Source organism: Papio anubis, chromosome 18 (genome assembly GCF_008728515.1).
Source record: "Papio anubis isolate 15944 chromosome 18, Panubis1.0, whole genome shotgun sequence".
NCBI lineage: Eukaryota > Metazoa > Chordata > Mammalia > Primates > Cercopithecidae > Papio > Papio anubis.
Window position 1 is genome coordinate 13,579,301 of NC_044993.1, and position 21,554 is coordinate 13,600,854.

General features: G+C 36.3%; 1 protein-coding gene across 2 annotated transcripts in view; it reads right to left on the minus strand.

Moving 5' to 3' along the window:
* CNTNAP4 (contactin associated protein family member 4) overlaps window positions 1–21,554 on the minus strand; it is a 281,444-nt gene that overhangs the window by 48,388 nt on the left and 211,502 nt on the right. For both annotated transcript variants that reach the window (XM_031658079.1, XM_031658080.1), the window contains 3 exons: window positions 16,176–16,373; window positions 10,674–10,830; window positions 7,194–7,321 (listed from right to left, as the gene is read on the minus strand). In XM_031658079.1, coding sequence (XP_031513939.1) covers window positions 7,194–7,321; window positions 10,674–10,830; window positions 16,176–16,373 — 483 coding nt within the window. The remainder of the gene's footprint in view (window positions 1–7,193; window positions 7,322–10,673; window positions 10,831–16,175; window positions 16,374–21,554) is intronic.

Consider the following 21,554-nt stretch of genomic DNA (forward strand, 5'->3'; position numbering starts at 1 on the left):
AAGAATTAGGGAGATTTTGCAGATAAGGGAGAGTGAATGACAAGGACCTGAAGCCAGATGCTATTGTGGTCCAGGAATTCCCTTTGTGTTGCAAGACTCACTGAAGTAGAAGAAAGTTTCTGTAGACGTCTTCTTGCTGTATGTCAAGAAAGCAGGTTTAACTCTCTGTGTGAATGCCTGGGCTTTTAATTTGAAACTCTGTTGCTGGTTCTGAACATACTGCAACTCCAGTTAGAACACTTGGGCAGGCCCTATGTCAGCCCCATTGGTCCACTTCATACCCAAACCAACTGGTGACCTAGAACTGTGAGTCTCAAACTACCTGTATAGAAAAATGTGCTTTTTTTCGCCTTCTTATTTCAGCCATAAAAAATGAGATTCTGTCATTTACAACAATATGGATGAAACCAGAGGTCAGTACGTTAAGTGAAACAAGCCAGGCACAGAAAGACAAACATTGCATGTTTTAATTTATTTGTGGGGTCTAAAAAATCAAAACAATTTAACTCATGGAGACAGAGAGTAGAAGGATGGTTACCAGAGGCTGGGAAGGAGAGTGGGAGGCCAGGAGGAGGTGGGGATGGTTAATGTGTAAAGAAAAACAGAAAGAATAAGACCTTGTATTTGATAGCAAAACATGGTGACTATAGTCAATAATAATGTAATTGTACATTTTAAAATAACAAAAATGGTATAATTAGATTATTTGTAACACAAAGGATAAATGCTTAAGGGGGTGAATACCCAATTTTCCATGATGTGATTATTGCACGTTGCATGCCTATGACAAAATGTCTCATGTATCCCCTAAATATATACATCTATTATGTACCCACAACAATTTTACATTTTTAAAATGTAAAATTAAAAATGTAAATTGCTAGAAAAGTGAAATGAGAAAAGTAAAGGTACACAAAATAGTATCTCCAGTCCATTTTTTATTACTCTTCTGTCCAACAGACATAAATTACTCTGTCCAATTGACATAAGTCATTCTGAAAACATACTGTCTATTTTCGTACTAGCCTCCTCACACATTGCTAGCAAAGAATGTGCAGACCAGTACCAGCCTGTGAACCATACTGGCTTGGGGCAGCAGTACATGGAGTGGTCCACGGACCGGCAGTAGCATGTGGAAACCCATTAGCAATTCTCCTACTCAGCCAGGCAAGATGACTCATGCCTGTAATCCTAGCACTGTGGGAGGCTAAGGTGGGCAGATCATTTGAGGTCTGGGATTCAAGACCAGCCTGGCCAATATGGTGAAACCCTGTCTCTACTAAAAACACAAAAATTAACTGGTCATGGTGGCATATGCCTGTAATACCAGCTACTTGGGAGGCTGAGGCAGAATAATCACTAGAACCCAGGAGGTGGAGTTTGCAGTGAGCCGACTGCACTCCAGCCGGGGCAACAGAGAAAGATTCTGTCAAAACACACACACACACACACACACACACACGCGCGCATGCGCGGAAGGGAAAAGGAAGGGGAAAAGGAAGGGGAAGGAGAGGGAAAAAGGGAAGGAAAGGGAAGGGAGGAAAGCAGGAAGGAACGGAGGGAGAGAAGAAGGGAGGGAGGAACGGAAGAAGGGAGGGAAAGAAAGATTCTCCTACCCACATCCCCTGAATCACAGTCTCTGGGATAAGGAGCAGAAATCCGTGTTACAACAAGCTCTCCAAGTAATTTTTATTCATGCTGAAGTGGAGGAATTGTTGGTCTAAAAGACTCTGGATGGTTCCTCAAAAATAAATATGTTCCCACTGCTCCTGGCAGGCTGATTACATAGGAAATATACAGGTGACTCCTCCTACTAATGACCTTTCTGCTAACTGGTAAACCCAAATGTTTGCCCTTGATTCTTTCCTTTGACTCTTTTTCTAAAGTTTCTAAAGTCAATTTAAGTTAGAAACATACTCAGCACGATTCCAGAAATCTCCTGGAGAATTGGAGAATATCCGTGTTACTGAAATCTTTACTGTTTCATGAATTTGCTTCTACTGGTTGTTTGTTTCTCTGTTTGTTTTGGCAACCCAATTTTGTTCTGTAAGAGACAAGGTCTCACTCTGTTGCTCAGGCAGTAGTACAGTGGTGCAATCATAGCTCACTGCAGCCTGGAGCTCCTGGTCTCAAGCAGTCCTCCCACCTTGACCTCCTATAGCCCTGGGATTATAGGCTTCGGCGACCGCACTCAACCTCCAATTCTTAAAATTGAGCAACTATAGCTATGCAAACTGTTATTAACTTTTTTGTTTTGTTTTTCAGTCAGATGTGTTGAATAAGACATCACTTATTATTTATTTATATATATTAATAATTTATGGTAATTTGCATACAGTACAATTCAGCCTTTTTTTGTGTGTAGCTCTAGAAGTTGACAAGGACCCGAAACCATAAAAACACCACCACACTTAAGATATGGAACATTTTTTTCACCTGACAAAGTTTTCTTGTACCCCTGTGTAAAATTCCTCTCACCTCAAAGTCCTTGCAGCAGAGATCCTCTTTGTGTTCCTATGGTTTTGACTTTTCCAGAATATCTTAGAAGTTGAATCATTCAAAGCACGTAGGCTTTTTAGTCTGGCTTCTTTCACTTAAGAGTAATGCAGTTGAGAGTCATCTATGTTGTTGCATGTTATCTAGAGTGTATTTTTTAATTGTTTAGTAGTATTCCGTGGTGTACTGTGGCTACACCACAGTAAAATGGAATGTGTATCCTTTCACGGCTTAATAAACATTTGAGTGGTTTCCATTTTTAGGGGACTGTGGAATAAAGGCAATAATAATAATAACAAAAAACTGACTATATGCATATAGATTTTTCTTCTTTCTTGGATAAAATGCTAACATGGGGATTGCTGGGACATATGGTAAATGTGAGTTTAACATTATAAGAAACCAAATTATTTTCCAAAGCAGTGTGCACCATTTTGCATCTGTAGCGGCAATGTACCAAAGTTCTAGTTGCTCTAAATCCTCACTAGCACTTGTTATTTTTTTTGGTGGTTGTCATTATTACTATTTGTTAAATGTTAACAGTTACATATTGGTATCACATTGCAGTACTAGTTTGCATTCCCCTAATGACTAATGATGCTAAGGATCTTTAATGTGCTTATTTAAATCCATATTTTTTTCTGTGAAGTGTATGTGCAAATCTTTTGCCCATTTGTAAACTGATTTTTCAAATATTATTGCACCATGAGAGAGTTATTTTTATATTCTGGGTATTAGCCTCTGTAAAACATGCATTTTGCAAATATTTTCACCCAGTCTGTAGCTTTTCTTTTCAATTTCCTGACAGTGTCATTTTAAAAGCAGAAGTTTTTTAGTGAAACCCAATTTATTATTATTTTTATTTTATGAATTGTACTTTTAGTGTTGAATCTAAGAAATCTATGCCCAACCCAAGGTCACTAAGATTTTCCCTTGTATTTTCTTAGAGCAGTGTTATAGTTTGTGATTTTAGATTTAAGTTTGTGTTTAATCTTGAGTTAATTTTTTTATCTGCTTTGAAGTATGAATTGACACTTTTTTTTCATTCTGGTTTTCTTTTTCAAATGGATTTGAATTGTTCCAGATCTGTTTCTTGGAAAATTCTATTCTTTCATTGCTGAGTTTCCTTGGCAGCTTTGTGAAAAGTCAAGCAACCATGTATACACAGGTCTATTTTTGGGCTCTCTCTTCTATTCCATTCATGTATTTGTCTATTGTAATCTCAGTATCCCACTTCCTTGAATATCTGTTAGTTTTATAGTAAGTCTTATAATCTGGTAGTGTATCTCAAATTTTGTTTATATTTTTCAAAATATTTTTGCTATTTAATTTCTTTGCATTTCAATATACATTTAAAGATAAGCTTTCCAATTTCTACTCCCCCCACCACAAAAAAAAGATTGCTGGATTTTAATTGGGATTGTTTTCAGTCTATATATAAATTTGGGAAAAACTGACATCTTATCAAATATTTTAATGCATAAATTTTTAAATATAATGTTCTTAATTTTTTCTTAATAATTTGTTATATTTACACCAAAATATTTTATGTTGTTGGTGCCAGTGTAACAATGGTACTTTTAAAATCTCATTTATAATTTTTTTATCATTAGCATATAGAAATATAATTTACTTTTATATACTGACCTCGAATCCTGTGACTTTGCTAAACTCACTTTTTAAAAACACAAATTATTTGAGATTTTCTACCTAGAATGTCATGTCACCTGTAAATAGACATTTTAATTCATTCATTCTGACCTAAGGTTGGTGCAAAAGTAATTGCAATTTTTGCCACTTCTTTTAATGGCAACCTGATTTGCCATTAAAATCAGGCTGATTAACTTTTGCTGCAACCTAATAAATGCCTTGAATTCCTCTCCTTGACTTCTTACATGTGCTAGGACCATCAGTAATAGATTGAATAGGAGTAGGGAGAGCAGACATTCTTGCCTTTATCCTGAACTTAGAGTGAAAGCAGTTATATCCTTGACTATTCAAAGTATGACATTAGCTATCAGATTTTCACAGATGCCCTTTATACCATTGAGGAAGTTCTCTTACTTCCTAGTTTGCTAGTTGACATCTGATATCAACAATAATAGCAGCAGTAAAATGAAATTGAAAACAAAATGAAAAGAAAGCTTTGAAAAAAGACAACATCAATAAATTAGGGTAACCTCATAACTGGTACTAGTAGTTCTAATAGTCATGTTTTACGTGTCCTGCTTTCTCACAACTTCACCTTCTTTCCTAGAAAAACATGGCTGATCTACATTTTTCAATATCTCCAGTTTGAGAAAATGAAAATATTACTTTTTTCATTCTCACCTTTTTACTTTTCTGTTAAAAAAAAAAAAAGTGTTAATCTCCTGTCTCAATGAATGACACTAATGGCTTTATTCATATCAGAAAGCTGGAAATCATCCCCAAGGCTTTAACTCTCAACTTTATATCTAAATCATATTGAATTTACCTCATAGTTGATCCTCCTTTTAAAGCTCCATGCCAATCACTGCCTAGTTCAAGCTCTCATCTTCTCCCTGTCTTGTATCAGAGGTCACTTTACTGATCTTCAGATTTATAAATGATCGTCAGGCTTTCAATTGAATCATGAGAATTAAGTTATTTCTCAGTCTTAAATTATTCAATGTGTAGTCCTGATGCTTTCAAAGTAATGCCCATGCAGCTTTTCTCTGCTTATAAGGCCTACTGTGCATGATCCTATATCTGTTAGTCCCATATCTGCCCAGTGAGCCTCACTTGGAGATGAAAAAAAAAAAAAAAGTACCTTTGCCATTGTAACTTAAGTGGTACAGATTTCTCATATGGAAAAAAGGAGTATTCGCTGTTCTGAAGACACTGCTCATCTGACTGAGAAAATAAAGAAGAATGTTTCATGCAGAAAACAGTCCTTAGTCCTTAGTCCTTCATGCAGAAAATAACTTCATGTGAAGATGAACCTCAATGCTAAAAATAGATACAGGAGGCAAGAAGACCAATCACTTGATTACTGTTTAATTAATAAGTCAGAGATGAATTAGCAGGTCTCTAAGTACTTGAAACTATTTGTAAATTCTTAGTGCCAATGTAGTAGCTCCCCTCTGTATTCTCATGGTCACGGTAGTTCAATGCTCTAGCTTCTCAACCTCAGTACTATTGACATTTGGGGCCAGATAATTCTTCTTTGTGGAGGGCTGTCTCATGCATTGCAGGATGTTTAGCAGCATCCCCGACCTCGCCCACGACATGTCAGTAGCATCCCACTCCCCAACAATGTGATAACCAAAAATGTCTGCGCACATTGTCAAATGTCCACTGCAGGGCAAGATTGCCTTGGATGGAGAATCACTGCTCTAAGTGGAATGATGTTGTGTGCTTAAAATGATGACAGAAAGTCTTGGAGAAAGAAAGTCTAAGGGAGAGAGTTGGTAGGGACCTCAGTTAAAACACACCTGTACACAGGGATTTTAGCTAATGAAATAAGGAAGGCAGAGGAAGCCAGCCTGGGTCCCTGCAGGGTTAAGATCAGAGCAAGCAGTGAAAGGTACATGTGATGTATAGAACAACTTCTCTACAGCCATGAAAAACTGTTACACTCTCCTGGCTGCATCTGAAGTTTACAGCCTCATCTCTTTGCACATCATTTTTCTTTCCATGAAATATTCTATGCCATCTTCATGGGGTTGTCTAAGGCTCACTGGTAGAACAGGAAGTAGAGGTGATACATATCAGAGATGGTGAGTAAAATGGTAAACAGTATTTACAATGTATATATAATTTTTATAAGTCAGTATCATCTTTGCTTTTTAACTAAGCAACTTCTGCTCTGTATCTCCATAAATCCACTGAATTGTCAGATTCCCTCTTCTTCTGTTGTGCCCCTAGAATAAAATTTTATTTTAAGCTATGGCATTAATGTAAACAAATATTTCATCTATTTCCATTTTAAGTTCTGGAAATACTAAAAGTATAGATATTTAATGCACTAGTCTCTAACCTAATGCTTTTCAGAGAGGTTAAACAATCTATAAATGAATACATATGCTCATTTCATTCCCTGATCAAAGAAAACACAGATATATAACATATCTATATGTATATATGGAACATAAATATAATAGAACTATATTTGACCTTTAAAATTCTGGTTTAAAGTGTTAATGCATTGTATATGCAAAACAGCATGTACCACTGGTTTAAAGTAAATGCACACAGACACATACACACACACACACACACACACACACACACACAGAAAAAAAGTGAGATACACATTTGAAATATATTTGGGGTTAAAATGACATGATTCCATTGACATTCTAATTTCATCCCAGGCCTAACAGTAGGAAATTCACATGAATTATTAATAACTGTGTTTAGCATTGAGGCTTTCCTATGTGGATAACAACAATTAGAAATTCAGGAATGCTGGAATGTACTCATGAACTAATCAATTGAGATACCCAGTGGTTTCTTTCTCTTAGAATCTTAGCAAGGTTTGCCATCTTGGCTTTGTACTTCATAGGAGTACTTATTTGTTGACTGACTGAAAGAGTATTTCAGACCTTAGTTAAAAATGTCCACAATAGAAGTCTGATTGATTATTATGTGATGGAAACATGATGCTTAAGTGATGGCACTTTAAGTCATGGTACTTTTCTCAAATATGCTTACAACACATCGTAACCACTTACTGTCTCCCCTGCAGAGTAGAGGCCCCAGTTTATAAGCTGCTTCTGAATGCAGTCGGCCTGTGTCTGTAATCACGATCTTAGTTACTGGAAGATGTTCTTTGTAAGAAAGCAATCCAGTGTCATTGGTCCTAAAAAAACAATAGCAACAAACAAAATTCTTAAGAAATTTTAATAGTCCTTATTGCATTTCAAAACCAAGATGTTCTGAACTAAATTTGCACCCACAAAAGAGTAGGGATCCAGTCACTCATTGGAGCACATAAAAACAGAATGACATTTTATTTATTATTATTATTTTGAGACAGGGTCTCACTCTGTCTCCCAGGCTGGAGTGCAGCGGCACAATTTTGGCTCACTGCAACCTCCTCTTTCTGGGTTCAATCCATTCTTGTGCCTCAGCCTCCCAAGTAGCCGAGACTACAGATGTATACCACCACACCCAGCTAACTTTTGTATATTTGGTAGAGTTGGGGTTTTGCAATGTTGGCCAGGCTGGTCTTGAACCCCTGGCCTCAAGTGATACACTTGCCTCAGCCTCCCAAAGTGCTGGGATTACAGGTGTGAGCCACTGTGCCTGGCCACAACTTAATGACATTTTAATGTCTCTTGTAGAAAAATGTAATAGAGAATATAAAATATAGCATATGTTAAAAATAGAACACAGTTGGAGATTTTTTAATTCAATGGACAATTTTCTACATTTTTACTGGAATTGGTTAATACATTAACATTTAGTGTAATGATTGATACTGTAGTTTGAGGTCTACCATTTTGCTCTTTCATTTCCCCCATAGGATTTCTTTTCATTTTTTGAAATGTTGTAGCAATTTACTTATTTTATTTTATTTTATTATACTTTAAATTCGGGATACATGTGCAGAACATGTGGGTTTGTCACATAGGTATACACGTGCCATGGTGGTTTGCTGCACCCATCAATCCATCATTTGCATTAGGTATTTCTCCTAATGCTCTCCCTCCCCTAGCCCTCCACCCCTTGACAGGCCCCGATGTGTGATGGTCCCCTCCCTGTGTCCATCTGTTCTCATTGTTCAACTCCCACTTATGAGTGAGAACATGCGGTGTACGGTTTTCTGTTCCTGTGTTATTTTGCTGAGAACGATGGTTTCCAGCTTCATCCATGTCTCCGCAAAGAACATGAACTCATCCTCTTTTATGGCTGCCCCCCCATATGATTTCTTGTACTTCTGTTTTCCTTTACTGCCTCCTCTTGGCTTATTCTATATTTCTTGTATTTCACTTTGTTTTCTCTATTCAGTTTTTAGCTATATTTATTATATTTCCATGTTTGCTTTACAGATTACAAAGTAAATTCTTAATTTATCACAGTCTATTTAGACATTATGTTTTTTAACAATGTAAAATGTCAGAAGCTTGCTAAGACATAATTCATTTAATACTGCTCCCTTCCACACATACATTCTTTTTTCTATTGTAATACATTTTAAATCCATATGTTATAAACTTTATAATAAAAATAAAGTGAATTTAATGTTTTAACTAAGAAAATAATTTAAACACTGGCTTTTACATTTACCAACATATTTGCAATTTCCAGTGATTTTCACTTCTTCTTGAAGATCTGAGTTTTCATCCGTGGTATTTCTCTTTAGCCTGAAGAATTTCTATTAGAATTTGTTGTTTCAGATGCTCTTTTCAATTCTAAAATTTACATTTGGTTCCATATTATAGTTCTCACTTATCTGCTTAAAATACCCTTTGTTTACACATTGTGATTATTTTTACCTTTAAGTCTTCAAATATTTTTATAATAGTTGCTGTAAAGTATCTTTCTGCCAATTCAAACATCAGTAACCCAAGGTTGGTTTGTAATAACTGCTCTTAATTTCTTGACTTTAGATGAAAATGTACTCTTCCTTGAATATTCAGTAAATGTTACAACATGCTAGATATCATGGATACATTGTAAAGATTCTGGATTTTGTTATTCTTTAAAGATTTCATTTTTATTTTTATAGGCAGTTAAATCACAGCCTTATCACAATAAATTGCCATTGCTTGGTTTGATAGTTCATTAGGTGGGGCCTGTGTGAATTTTGCCTAATTTTCAGTGCTATCTCTTATATCTGGGATATAGTCTTTGCCATAAACACATGGGCAGTATCTGCCTACATTTGGTTACTTTCTGCTCATTTCAAGTAGTTGTTTTTAAAACATTTTTTTTTCCTGGATTTACAACAATTATCTGAGAAGGGTTAGCTCTATGCAAGTTACTTCACCATTAGCAGAATTTAATATGAGAAATTTTACAATCTTATTTTTAAAAGTCATTTTTAATTAGAAATGTGTTATAGAGTCATTGGAGAGTTATTGATGATTAGGTAATTTTTTATAGTTGTTAAGCGTTACTACTAGCATTTTATTTACATTTTAAAATACAGTATTACTTTCTAGGCATTTTTTTTGTGAAGGTAGTGATAAGAAAAGGGTGCCTTCCAAAAGGAGTAGAAATTTGAAAAATGAGAGTTTAAGAGAGCCAATATTCTTCATAACAAACATGTAACACTAAAAGTGCAATTCTAAAAGAAATACACACACACACACATAACATCATCTTGATGTTTCCCAACTAAATAAATGAAATATTATCTAATTCAAATTATGACCTCAATTAACAGCAGATTTATCACTGTAATCAATGTGCATCCTGTAACAAAATCACCCATATTACATCCAGATTGACTAGAACTATTTGTTAAAAGTAAGTCTTCTGTACAGGTCTAGTTGCTTAGCAATGTAACATATACATAGGTTATGCTGAAATGTAAATATAAACGTTTAAAATATTTTCACTTTACAAATAATAAATAAGGGCCGTATACATGCCAACTCTAGTCTCAAATTCTGTCAATGTATTTTTTAAACTTTTCAGATAAAGAACACATGCATAAGCTTCTTTTCTGCTTAGAGGAATATTTGTAATTTGATTTTAAAATTCCTAAAATGTTACAGATTTCTTTTTTCAAAATATAATCCACAGAACATTAGTTCTTTGTAGTATGATTTGTCTTTTTAAAAATATAAAAGAATTGCATGTTAAAATAATTGTAGTAAATTCTAAGTTGATAATTTTAAATGTTTTATAGGTAGATTATTGAAGAAATGTGCTTTGGCTGTAAATATATTTTTAAGATAATAGAATACCTACTTATATATAGTTTTAAAAGGAATAATAATTAATTCCCCATGTAACAGGTATCTCTGTTTGATTATAAAATTAAAATGTACATGACTTATGGTCCATTACAGAAAATAACTCAAAAAGGCATTGACTTAATACTAAGGACTATATTGACTATACCATGTTTCATTAAAACATACCTTTATTTAATTACTTCATTGCACTAACTTGTTCAGTATCTGGCTAGCTATACATACTTTGAGTAATTAATTTTTTAATGAACTTTTTCTTGCATAAAAAAATCATATGGAAATCACCATTCATTCCGGTCAGCATCACAATTGCAGTAATACTGAGAATCAATGCAGTTTCCCTCTAATCCACAAGTACATTTTTGAAGATCAGGCAAAGAACCTCCCCAGTAGGTTTGCGTTTCATTGGTTCTTCCTACCCACCAACTCAGAGGGGTTCCATCTGAAAGACAAATGTGAGAAATGTGACATCTGCTTTATGTCCCACCATCTTCTCTCCCAGTATAATTCCTTTTCTTCCAAAATCATTAAAAAGAATAAAAGGAGAAAGATTGATTTGATTTAAGGATATGCAAAACAGTGTAATTGCTGGCATTTCCTTAAGAAAATTTTTTAAATAAAAAAGTTATTATTTAGGCTTAAATGACCGATACATTTGTCCTCGGGTAGAAAAGAAACCAGCGGTTCCTATTTAATTTAGGTATGATAGTAAAAAATTGATTGAGAGCAGCTCACATATACAATTTCTTTAAAAATAATTTTGAAACAAGTTAGCATCAAAATATAAATCATAGTAATTAACATACCAAAGCAAAATTGATTTGAAATCATGAAATGCCCATTAAAGCATTATGGAATGTTATGTAAAGTCCCTGATTTATCTCAATAAATTTATTCTCTAAAAATATCCTAGCTATTTAATAAATGTTAGGCATGATTTGGCACTCCCTTGTCATGATTTAAGATTTATTTGGAAGTATATATTTTATCTTTCATTTAATGGCTTGGCTATTTATTTGAAGTTACAGAAATAACACTGAAAAATCTTCATGCTGGAAGCGAATATTACACTCAAAAGAAGTTTCCCTCAGCCAAATGCATCTCTTCCTACGATAAATGTTCAGCTACCAGCTCCTTCTGAGTTAAGACTAAACATGATGCCAAGGAACTCAAGCAAGGAACAGATACAACATCTAGGCAAGGATTTCCAGAGAAGGACGTGAAGCATGTAGCCAATCTATCATGAAAAAAATAAAAAGTATGGAGGAAAAATTGTAGTCATCTGAGAATCAGGGCATGAGAAGAATGCAAGAGACACAGAATCAGTCAGCTTCTCAAAGGTGCTTGATCATTTTTCTGTCGACTTTCAAACCTTTAAGTTGTCACCATTAGCCCTACTGAGAATCTGGGATTTTTACTAATTTCTCCCTTGCTTACAAATGCCAATGCTCATTTTAACTTACTATTAGTCCCTGTGCTAATGCTGACAACCTCTCTCCCAGGGTTACTATGCATGCCAGTCTGGCCACCTCAAAACAAAAACAAAAACAAAAAACCAGCAAAGAGTTATTAAAAGCTGTGTTATGCATAAATGCATTAATATGAAGAATCTTCATCTTTTTTTAATTACATGATTAGCCCTTCACCACAAGGTGAAAATTACTTGAAATACTTAATAAATATATTTCAATACCCTGCTTAAAACATTGTTTTCATAGATTAAAAAGAAAAATAAATTGTTATTCTTAAATACTGAACCATATTCTCACATCTAAATTTCCTGTCTTCCCTATAAAACAGAAATCACTGAATGTTTTTTAAGGTATCAGACATTGGTTCAATCCAAGACTTTTAAAGAAAATGTACTAAGGAATATAAATAACTATAGGAATGAATTTTTAAAATCCTGAGAAATAAAAATTAAAGGTAAAAAATACCCGTGGATATGGTGGAACATTCCACCTCCCATAATTAAAATCCTAAATGACTTGAGCGTTCCCATTGATCATCCTTCCTGTGATCTGAGTCACAGATCCCCAGCAGTTGAAAACATATTTTCATACACATTTCACTTTATTCATTCATGTATGGCATCATTATCACTTGACACTAAATCACCAAGATCTGAAACTCTAAATCTAGCTTGTCTGAAAACAACTTCCTGTCCTATCCCATTATATTTCTTATTGTGACCTCAGCTCTTTTAACTCTCTTCACCTCAAATCTATTCCACATGAATCATGAGGTCACCAACCTGAGAAAAAATTGTGTATTTAGCCACGTTCCATGCCTTTCAGGATCCCCTCTTCCACGCCTTTCTGGAGTTAACTTTCTAAAACTGGTTATTGAGCCTGAAACACGAGGGAAGCATTAAAAAAAAAAAAGTGCACAGGCAAAACTGGCCTTAAAGATGGCGATTCCTGACACATTCTGTGTCAACCCTTGTATTAGTCTGTCTTCATGTTGCTAATAAAGACATATCTGAGACTGGGTAATTTATAAAGAAAAGAGGTTTCATGGACTCTTAGTTCCACATGGCTGGGGAGGCCTCAGAATCATGGCAGAAGGCAAGGAAGAGCAAAGTCACATCTTACATGGTGGCAAGCAAGAGAGTTTGTGCAAGGGAACTCCCATTTATAAAACCATAAGATCTCATGAGACTTATTCACTGCCATGAGAACAGTATGGAGGAAACTGCCCCCATGATTCAGTTACCTCCACCTGGCCCTGTCCTTGACACGTGAGGATTATTACAATTCAAGGTGAGATTTGGGTGGGGACACGGCCAAACCATATCAAGCCCCTTTACTCTGTGTGATGTTTACTCACCAGTCCCTCAGGGATTTTGCTTTCTGGTTCTGTTACAGCTTGACTTCTTTGTCAACTTTGATAACCATCCTTCTTTTTGTATTTTCTTATGTTTTGTTTTTCAGCTTTGCAGTAAAATTAACAAATAAAAATTGTACACATTTAAGGTGTGCAAAGCAATGTTTTCAAATGATTACCACAATCACATGATTTAACATAGCCACCACTTCACATAGCTACTTTATATTTTTATGGTGAGAATACCAAGATCAAGTCTCTCAGCAGATTTCACGTATACAATACACTGTTGTTAACTACAGTAATCATTCTGTATACTACCTCTCCAGAATGTATTCATCTTACAACTGCAAATTTGTACCCTTTGACCAATATCTCCACACCAACCCCCTTCCCTAGAAATCACTCTTTCACTCTGTTTTTATGAGCTCAACTTTTTTAGATTCCATATATAAGTGGGATCATGAAGTATTTGTCTTTCTGTGTCTGGCTTATTTCACTCAGCATAACATCCTTTAGTATCTTGAAGAGATGTTTTCACTGCAATGTTCATTGCAACTTTATTCACAATAGCCAAGATATGGAGAAACCTAACTGTCCATTGATGAATGGATAAAGAAAACGTGATACACACACACACACACACACACACACAATGGGATATAATTCAGCCTTAAATAGAAGGAAGTCCTGCCATTTGTGACAACATGGATGAACATGAAAGGCATTATTCTAAATAGAATAAGCCAAATACTGAAAGACATATACTGCGTGACCATATAAATGACCTGAGTTCATTTTGTTCCATAGCATTCATTTACCCTTCCATAATTACCATTCTTATTCTTAGAATACCATTCCAGATTTGCTTATCTGGTTTTTTAAATTCTAAGATGAATATTTAGCAACAATGAACAGCCCATTAGAAACTAAACTGTGTATGTTCACTATGGCCACAATGCCCCGGAGAGCTGGAAATGAGGGGGGCTCATGCCATGCACTTTGTATGTACTATGCCACCCAAACATCACTGCACCCCTGTGAAGCTGGTATCATTGGCCCCATTTCGGAGAAAAGAAAACAAAGACTGAGATTCATTAACCATTCGTGCATTTCAGTAATCAAAGTTTCATCTATCTATGTTCTAGATGCACCTAGCCAATGAGAAACACACCCACACCTCCAGCTGTAAATCTTACGCTTTCGAACTACAACTGTGTGATCCTCATTTGCACATAGAATTGAGGTTTCAGGAGGAGATAAGTTTTGGGTGGGTTCCAGAAAGATGGGATTGGAGGGGTAGAGACCAAGTGAGAACATTCTGAAAATGGAAAATGAGGAGGAGAAAGAGGAGAAAAAGGGCATGGGGGTAGTCAGTCATAGAGGAGAAAATAATCTGATTTTTAGTGGGTGGAGAGTAAATAGAGAGAGAATCAGAAATGCAGGGTTCAAATGTCAGAACAACAGTTCAGCATTTTTGCATCATTTCTATGACATATGCTATTCCTGTATGAAACAAATTTCTTTCTAAATTTTTGTCATTCCATCGGAACTCCAGCCCTTCTTAGGACAAGCAGGAGCGAACATGAAAAAAGTTGCTTTATTGTACAGATATCTTAGAATTTTCTCTAATATGTGAAGAAAAACACACCTCAATGCTACTGCTAGAAAATAAGTGTTAGAGGACGGCATGAGGGTTACACAAGCAGGGTGGACACAGAATATGCAATTCCAGGATCCAGCAGAACAGGCTGTGTCGGACAGACAAATAATAGAAAGGAGGTAGACCTTCTTAAATAGTACTGTGTTTCTTAAAAGTGGGAGCGGCATTTCTTAAAGGTTAATTTTCTTAACAGAGAGTAATACTTTGGATTTTGCATTGGATGGTTAGAAGATATGAAGAGATGACAAGCTAGGAGGCCAGCTGGAAAGCTCTTGCAGTGACTTCAAGAATTAGCTCATTGGGGCCAGGCGCGGTGGCTCACGCCTGTAATCCCAGCACTTTGGGAGGCCGAGGCGGGCAGATCATGAGGTCAGGAGATCGAGACCATCCTGGCTAACATGGTGAAACCCCGTCTCTACTAAAAATACACAAAAAAATTAGCCGGTCGTGGTGGCGGACGCCTATAGTCCTAGCTACTCTGGAGGCTGAGGCAGGAGAATGGCAAGAACCCGGGAGGTGGAGCTCGCAGTGAGCCGAGAACCTGGGAGGTGGAGCTCACAGTGAGCCGAGATAGCGCCACTGCACTCCAGCCTGGGAGACAGAGCGAGACTCCGCCTCAAAAAAAAAAGAATTAGCTCATTAAGGCCTACTGTAAGGCAGATGTGATGGGAACATGGGAACAGAGGCTCTGACATAATGAGACACCCCAAAGAAAGAAAACATAAGACCAAAACCAGAACTCAGGAGCAGACTGGTTATTCACAGTAGAATCAAATAAAGAGTTAAGATAGTTTTCTGATTCCTCCTTGAACTAGTGAATCAACTGTGTCTCTGGTAGCCTTTTCTAATATTCAATTATACCCAGAGGCTGTCAACAATCCATGAAAAAGAGGCACATAGAATACTTACTTTCAGAAAACTAAGTCATATTTTTATTAGCTGTTTTCCACGATAAAATAAACCTTACGTGTCACTTGCCCTTTATCAGGGATAAACACTATGCATTCATTGAGTATCAGAAAGAGGCCTTTGCTGTAAAGTTATCCAATTAAGGCTAGGAAGAGAGTTTAAAAGCAATCAAGGCTTTGAATAAAGCTCAGTGTAAATTGACCTTGTTCTTTTCTTCAGGCAGAAGCATCTTTGTGACTTCCAGACTGTGACATGTTTACTAAGAATGCGAGATCATATACCCTCAGTGGCTAGATGCCACCACTTTGCAGAATTAAAATCTTCAGGAGCTCGTTGAATAAGTGCATGATGTGATGTGTGCAACAAGACAGACACTACGGTTTACTGACCTTGCTTATTGACCAGCCGTGACTTCTTGCAGTAATAAGTAAACTCCTGTTCACAGTGCTCCGCACGGTCAATAGTGGCCTGAAGTTGCTCCATGCTGGCCACATACTCGAAAACCCCAGCATATGGGTTCTCTGGATTAGTATTTCTGACTCTTGTTAAGTCAGAGCCGTTGTGCTGTATGATGGTCCATGTAGTTTCTTGTATGCAGAAATGGGGGGAGAAAGAGAGGAGACCATCACTAGTCTGCAAAAGTTAAAATAAATAAAGAAAATCAAAATCACCTTTTATCTGAGTCAAATTTTTCTAATCATCAAACTTCTCTGAGAGGTAGAATCAACACAAATGGATTCTCAGAACTGTTAAGTTATGGTAAGTGATTATTTTTCCTGAAATATATACTATTGCCATGCATTTACAGTGATTTTATTTAACATTTTCATATAATTTAGCCACACAATATTTATGATGAAAAATATTAGGAAATCTGATTATTTTTTGTGATATATTTTATTTCACTGAATCTGATATTCCATCTTTTTAAAGATGCATCATTATTTTATTTCACTGCAAGAAAGGAAAAAATGCTGCCTATTACAACTACAAAACATTATTCATCAACACATCCAAAATCCAGTGATATCACAATATGAAAAAAAGTGCATATCAGAATTCATGAAATAGTTTATGTTACATAATGTAAGCAGCCACTTTTCTACTGTTAACTACTATTCATAGTATCAGCAAAAATAAAGTCAAAATTTTGTAGCCCTCTATATACCTCTTTAATCAACATTTAACTATGAGTGTGCATCTTTTTAAAATTAAATGTAAAGTATTCACTTTGATATCATGTGATCTGCACAGTTAGACAGTACAATAGGAAGTTACTCTTTTGAATTGTATGCATCTGACACAGAATCTCAACTAACACAAAAGTAAAATATCTTTGAGTATATACTAGAGTTATCACTATTGGTTCCTGAATGTCTGTAAACATTTCCATCATACTGATTACCAAAATTTCTTAGATGAAATAAAAATCCCACAATGTTTGTAACAGACAATAGGCATATGATATCTGCCCTTCAACTTTACCAGTAATAGACTTTATACTATATTTTCTATGATATATGCAGACACAAGAACAGATAAATCAAAAAGCCTCTGATTTAGTAGGCAAAAAAAAAGAGTGAAAGTTGTCAAAACTCCACTACATATGTGCTGTTAAGTCACATAACTCTTCTGTAATACAGAGGAATATCCCAAATTGGAGAAAAACAGTAATAGTAGGCAAAACGTTTCCCCCTCTTTTTAGCTAAGGCATTCATATGGATCAACAATCCAAATAAGGAGGTATACTTTGAAAATTTCATTCCCATTCCTTTCCCAGTCATCAGTTTGGACTAGAGAGGTGGGCTAAAGGAGGCTGGACTAACGTCACAGACTTATTGCCTTCCACGTGTGGATTATTATTTTTCTGCGAAACAATAGCTGTTATTTTTGCATTTCCCTCTTGCATTTCAGTTCACCCTTCAACCGTAGAATGCTCTCAAACAGAACTTAATCTACCAGCCAGTGAAATTACGGGTGGCCAGCAGTACAATGTCGAAGTCATCCAGAGATCTGAGTTGCAGATCTGGCATGCATCTTGTGCCCTTAGGAAAGTCAGGTAAAACCTGGGCCTCCATTTCCAAATTTGGAAATTAAATTGGCAGAACGAGGTCTGAAATTCTATAATTTCAGCCAACTCGACCTTGGCTATTGGAAGTTTAAGGTTATTATTAACTAGACAAATCCGACAGCCTAGCCTCTGTTGGACTGTTTCTTTTGTTCAAAAAAACCATTCACCTTTTCTTGTGGTAAATCAATGGCATGCAAGAAGAAGCTAGCTACCAAGAGAGGCGGACAATATACCTGCTTGAAGCCTTTGTCTCTTTCCCTTCTGGATCACACTGAGTGAGACTTCCCTGTAGTTTAGCATCCACTGGGTCACAATTAACACCTGATTCTAAAGGTTTTTAAAGGTGTTGCAAGAGATTCAAGGCCACCGTGCCCGGCAACCATCAAAGAGTAGCTCATATCAACGTTTCCTTTTGAAATTCTAAAATATTTCAATGTTATGATAGTCCCTGTAAGTTGATTTTATTCTCTAATAAAAAGCACTACAAGGTATGATGTTAACCAGATGCCACACTTATCAGGCCATCTAGATTTCCAGGGTAGAACAGACACAAAGAAATTGTCACAATAGATTTTGAGCAACAGAGATAGGGGCCTTAAAAGCCAGGTTCCAAACCTCATGTGCTTCATTAATCTGGAAATCTCTGAAAAGTCTCAAATTAGAGCCTCTTTACTGTTCTTTCAGACATGGTTGAGTGATCTGGAGTTTCTACAAACACCTGTTTAGAAGTAAGAGTGGTAAAAGACACAGACTTCATCACAATTTGTAATTCAATACTTTGTGGTTGACTTTATCGGTCTTTCCTACCAGTCTGCAAGCTCTATGAGAATAGCAATAGTTTCTGATCTGGTAACAATCATATCTCCAGCACATAGCACAAGGCTTGATACAAAATGCAGAAGACATTTGTTGAAGACATAAGGGAATAAACAAGTGAATGAATAAAAACAATGCATTGTCTAGATTAGAGCACAACATCCTAGGTTATCCGATTCAGATGCTGCAGAGGCTCTGACATTTTCGCTGCCTTTGAGTTGTTATATAATTCTAGAAATTGTAGATAACTAATAGAATTGCTAAATAATGTTAAGTCTGGAACTGTGAAGGGCCCTGAGATGTTACCCTACTTGCAAGTTAAGGAGTTATCTTGCCAATACACAGATTATATCTATCTGTTTATTGATCTGTCTACTACCTACCTACCTGTCTAATCTACACTAACAGACACAGAGGACCTCCGAATCAGGGACCATTTGCTCACAGAGAACCTCATCAGCATCAATCCCTCATACCTCAATTTCCCACCTGCAGATGCAGTGAGTGCTAGATAGAGCTGTGCCTGCTGGAGTTGTACCGCAAGAGGAGGATCACAAAATGATGAGGCTTGGGCTTACAGAGGGTACCTAGCACACTCTCTGCTCCTCCCCTCCATAGAGTGATAGAGAGACTTTGGCTTTGGAATGTCACAAATTTTCTTTACAGGAGAGAAGGTACAAGCCCTTAGGTTTTTATTACTCTTAGAAAATAAGCAAATGCATCTGGGGGAGATAAGCCTTTAAATCTCTTCAGAGCTATTCACTATCTCTAACTTCCAAGACACATTTAATCATCCTTTAACGTAGGTTGCCAGACATTTTTTTTTTTTTTTGTCTTTGCCCAGAAATAAAGGCACTGTTTCCTTACAACAAATAATTCTTGTCTGTAGACAAGCAACTTCTACCTGGTTGAGGTTCTAGTGACTTCCCTCCCCCATTATGGATGAATCCAGTGTTGCCTCCATACGCACATTTGTTTCCGTGTTCCTAACATGTAGATATGTCTTTTCTTTGGATTCTCCTTTGAACTGGTTGTAATGTCTTTCCAATTTCTTCATTAATAATGCATTTTAAACATCTTTAAAATTTTTTAACTTTTATTTTCATATCTGCATGACAATCATGATTTTACTTTATTACAAATTATCTTTTACTAAATACAAAAAGAGTAGGAGGGTAAGGAGACAGGGAAATGAATAAGAGATGGCTGAAATAGGCAGAAAGTCTACATTGAATGGTAGTTTGGGTCTACTCATGTCTTTTCCTGAAGACATTTCACTATTTGTAAATAAAGCAACTGAGTAATTAAGAACTTGATTTACCTTAGGCTGGCTGCTATTTTTTAGTGTGATAACAGTGCAAAGAGAAAACATGCTCTTTAAGCAATACAGTTGCAAAGCTTGTGTTGCTTCATGCTTAATAGCTGAAGGCGATAGATGCGATAAAGACTAAGAGCAGGTAGGAAGTGCTGTGTTAAGGAAAGCAGGAGACAGGAGGGGAGACAGCTAGCCTTCTGGCACAAAACCTGATGTAAATAGGACTGCATTTGAATAACGGACAGTTATTTATTAACCCTCATAGCTGTTAAGAAGGCCTTTATTATTGAAATCTCTAAAAATAATTATGCTATTATAAGTCTTAAGCTCTCCAGCTTTCTCCTGAAATGATCTCAGGAGCTCCTATCTCAGAAGCACATGGGGTACCTGTTAATAATGCAGAGACCCAGGCCTTGTGTTCTAAACTTACTGAGTCAGGAAAACTAAACCCGGGAGTCTCGGTAATGGGGCCATGAGAAGGGGTGAGTTTAATCCATAGAGTTTTCACTTTTAGAAAAACTTGAAAGTCTCTGTTCTAGCACTCATCAATTTCTTCCCTCTGGAACAATCATCCTTACAGTACAATGTTTGATAATGAGAAACTTCTTGAACATGAAACAATTTCATTATAGAAAAAGCAATGAAGGCTGGGTGCAGTGGCTTATGCCTGTAATCCCGACACTTTGGGAGGCTGAGGCAGGCAGATCACCTGAGGTCGGGAGTTCCAGACCAGCCTGACCAACATGGAGAAACCCCATCTCTACTAAAAATGCAAAATTAATTGGGCGTGGTGGTGCCTGCCTGTAATCCCAGCTACTCGGGAGACTTAGGCAGGAGAAATGCTTGAACCCCGGAGGCAGAGGTTTAGGTGAGCTGAGATCGTGCCATTGCACTCCAGACTGGGCAACAAGAGTGAAACTTGGTCTCAAAAAAAAAGAAAGAAAAGAAAAGGAAAAGAAACAGCCACTGGGATTCACCTTATTCTAACTAATTATTTTTAAATTATGTTTGGAAAACTGTTTACAAAGAAATTTCAGCTTTTAACATTGTTTAAGAAATTATCCATTCAAAATAGAGATTTTTTTGGTATATTTTAGCTTACAATGCTTAGAGGTATTTTAATACATGTGGAATCATTTGACACTAGTTCTAGACTAATAACTAGATTTTTTAATAAGACATGTATTTGCAAGTTGGTGATTCAGCATTTTGTCTTATTTTCACCATACGTGATCTATGTAACTAGAAGATATGTTCTTGGCTGCAAGCAATGAAATACTCATAGAAGGTAACCCTTCCTAGTGGAAAAACTTTTAGGCTGTGAGAAAAGAGACCAGAGCTTGATCTACTCCTACCAATATTTTCACCCTGTTACACTTAACCTCCCTGAGCCTTGGTTTCCTTATTTGCAAAACCAGATCAATAAAGAGAGTTTCAAGCTATACCTCCTACACTTAACCTCCTCCATTCTTGGCTTCCTCATTTGCAAAACTGGATCAATAAGGAAAGTTTCAAGGAGTAACATGTATTTCTCACTGGGTTGCAATACTCTGGGGTTGTCATTTT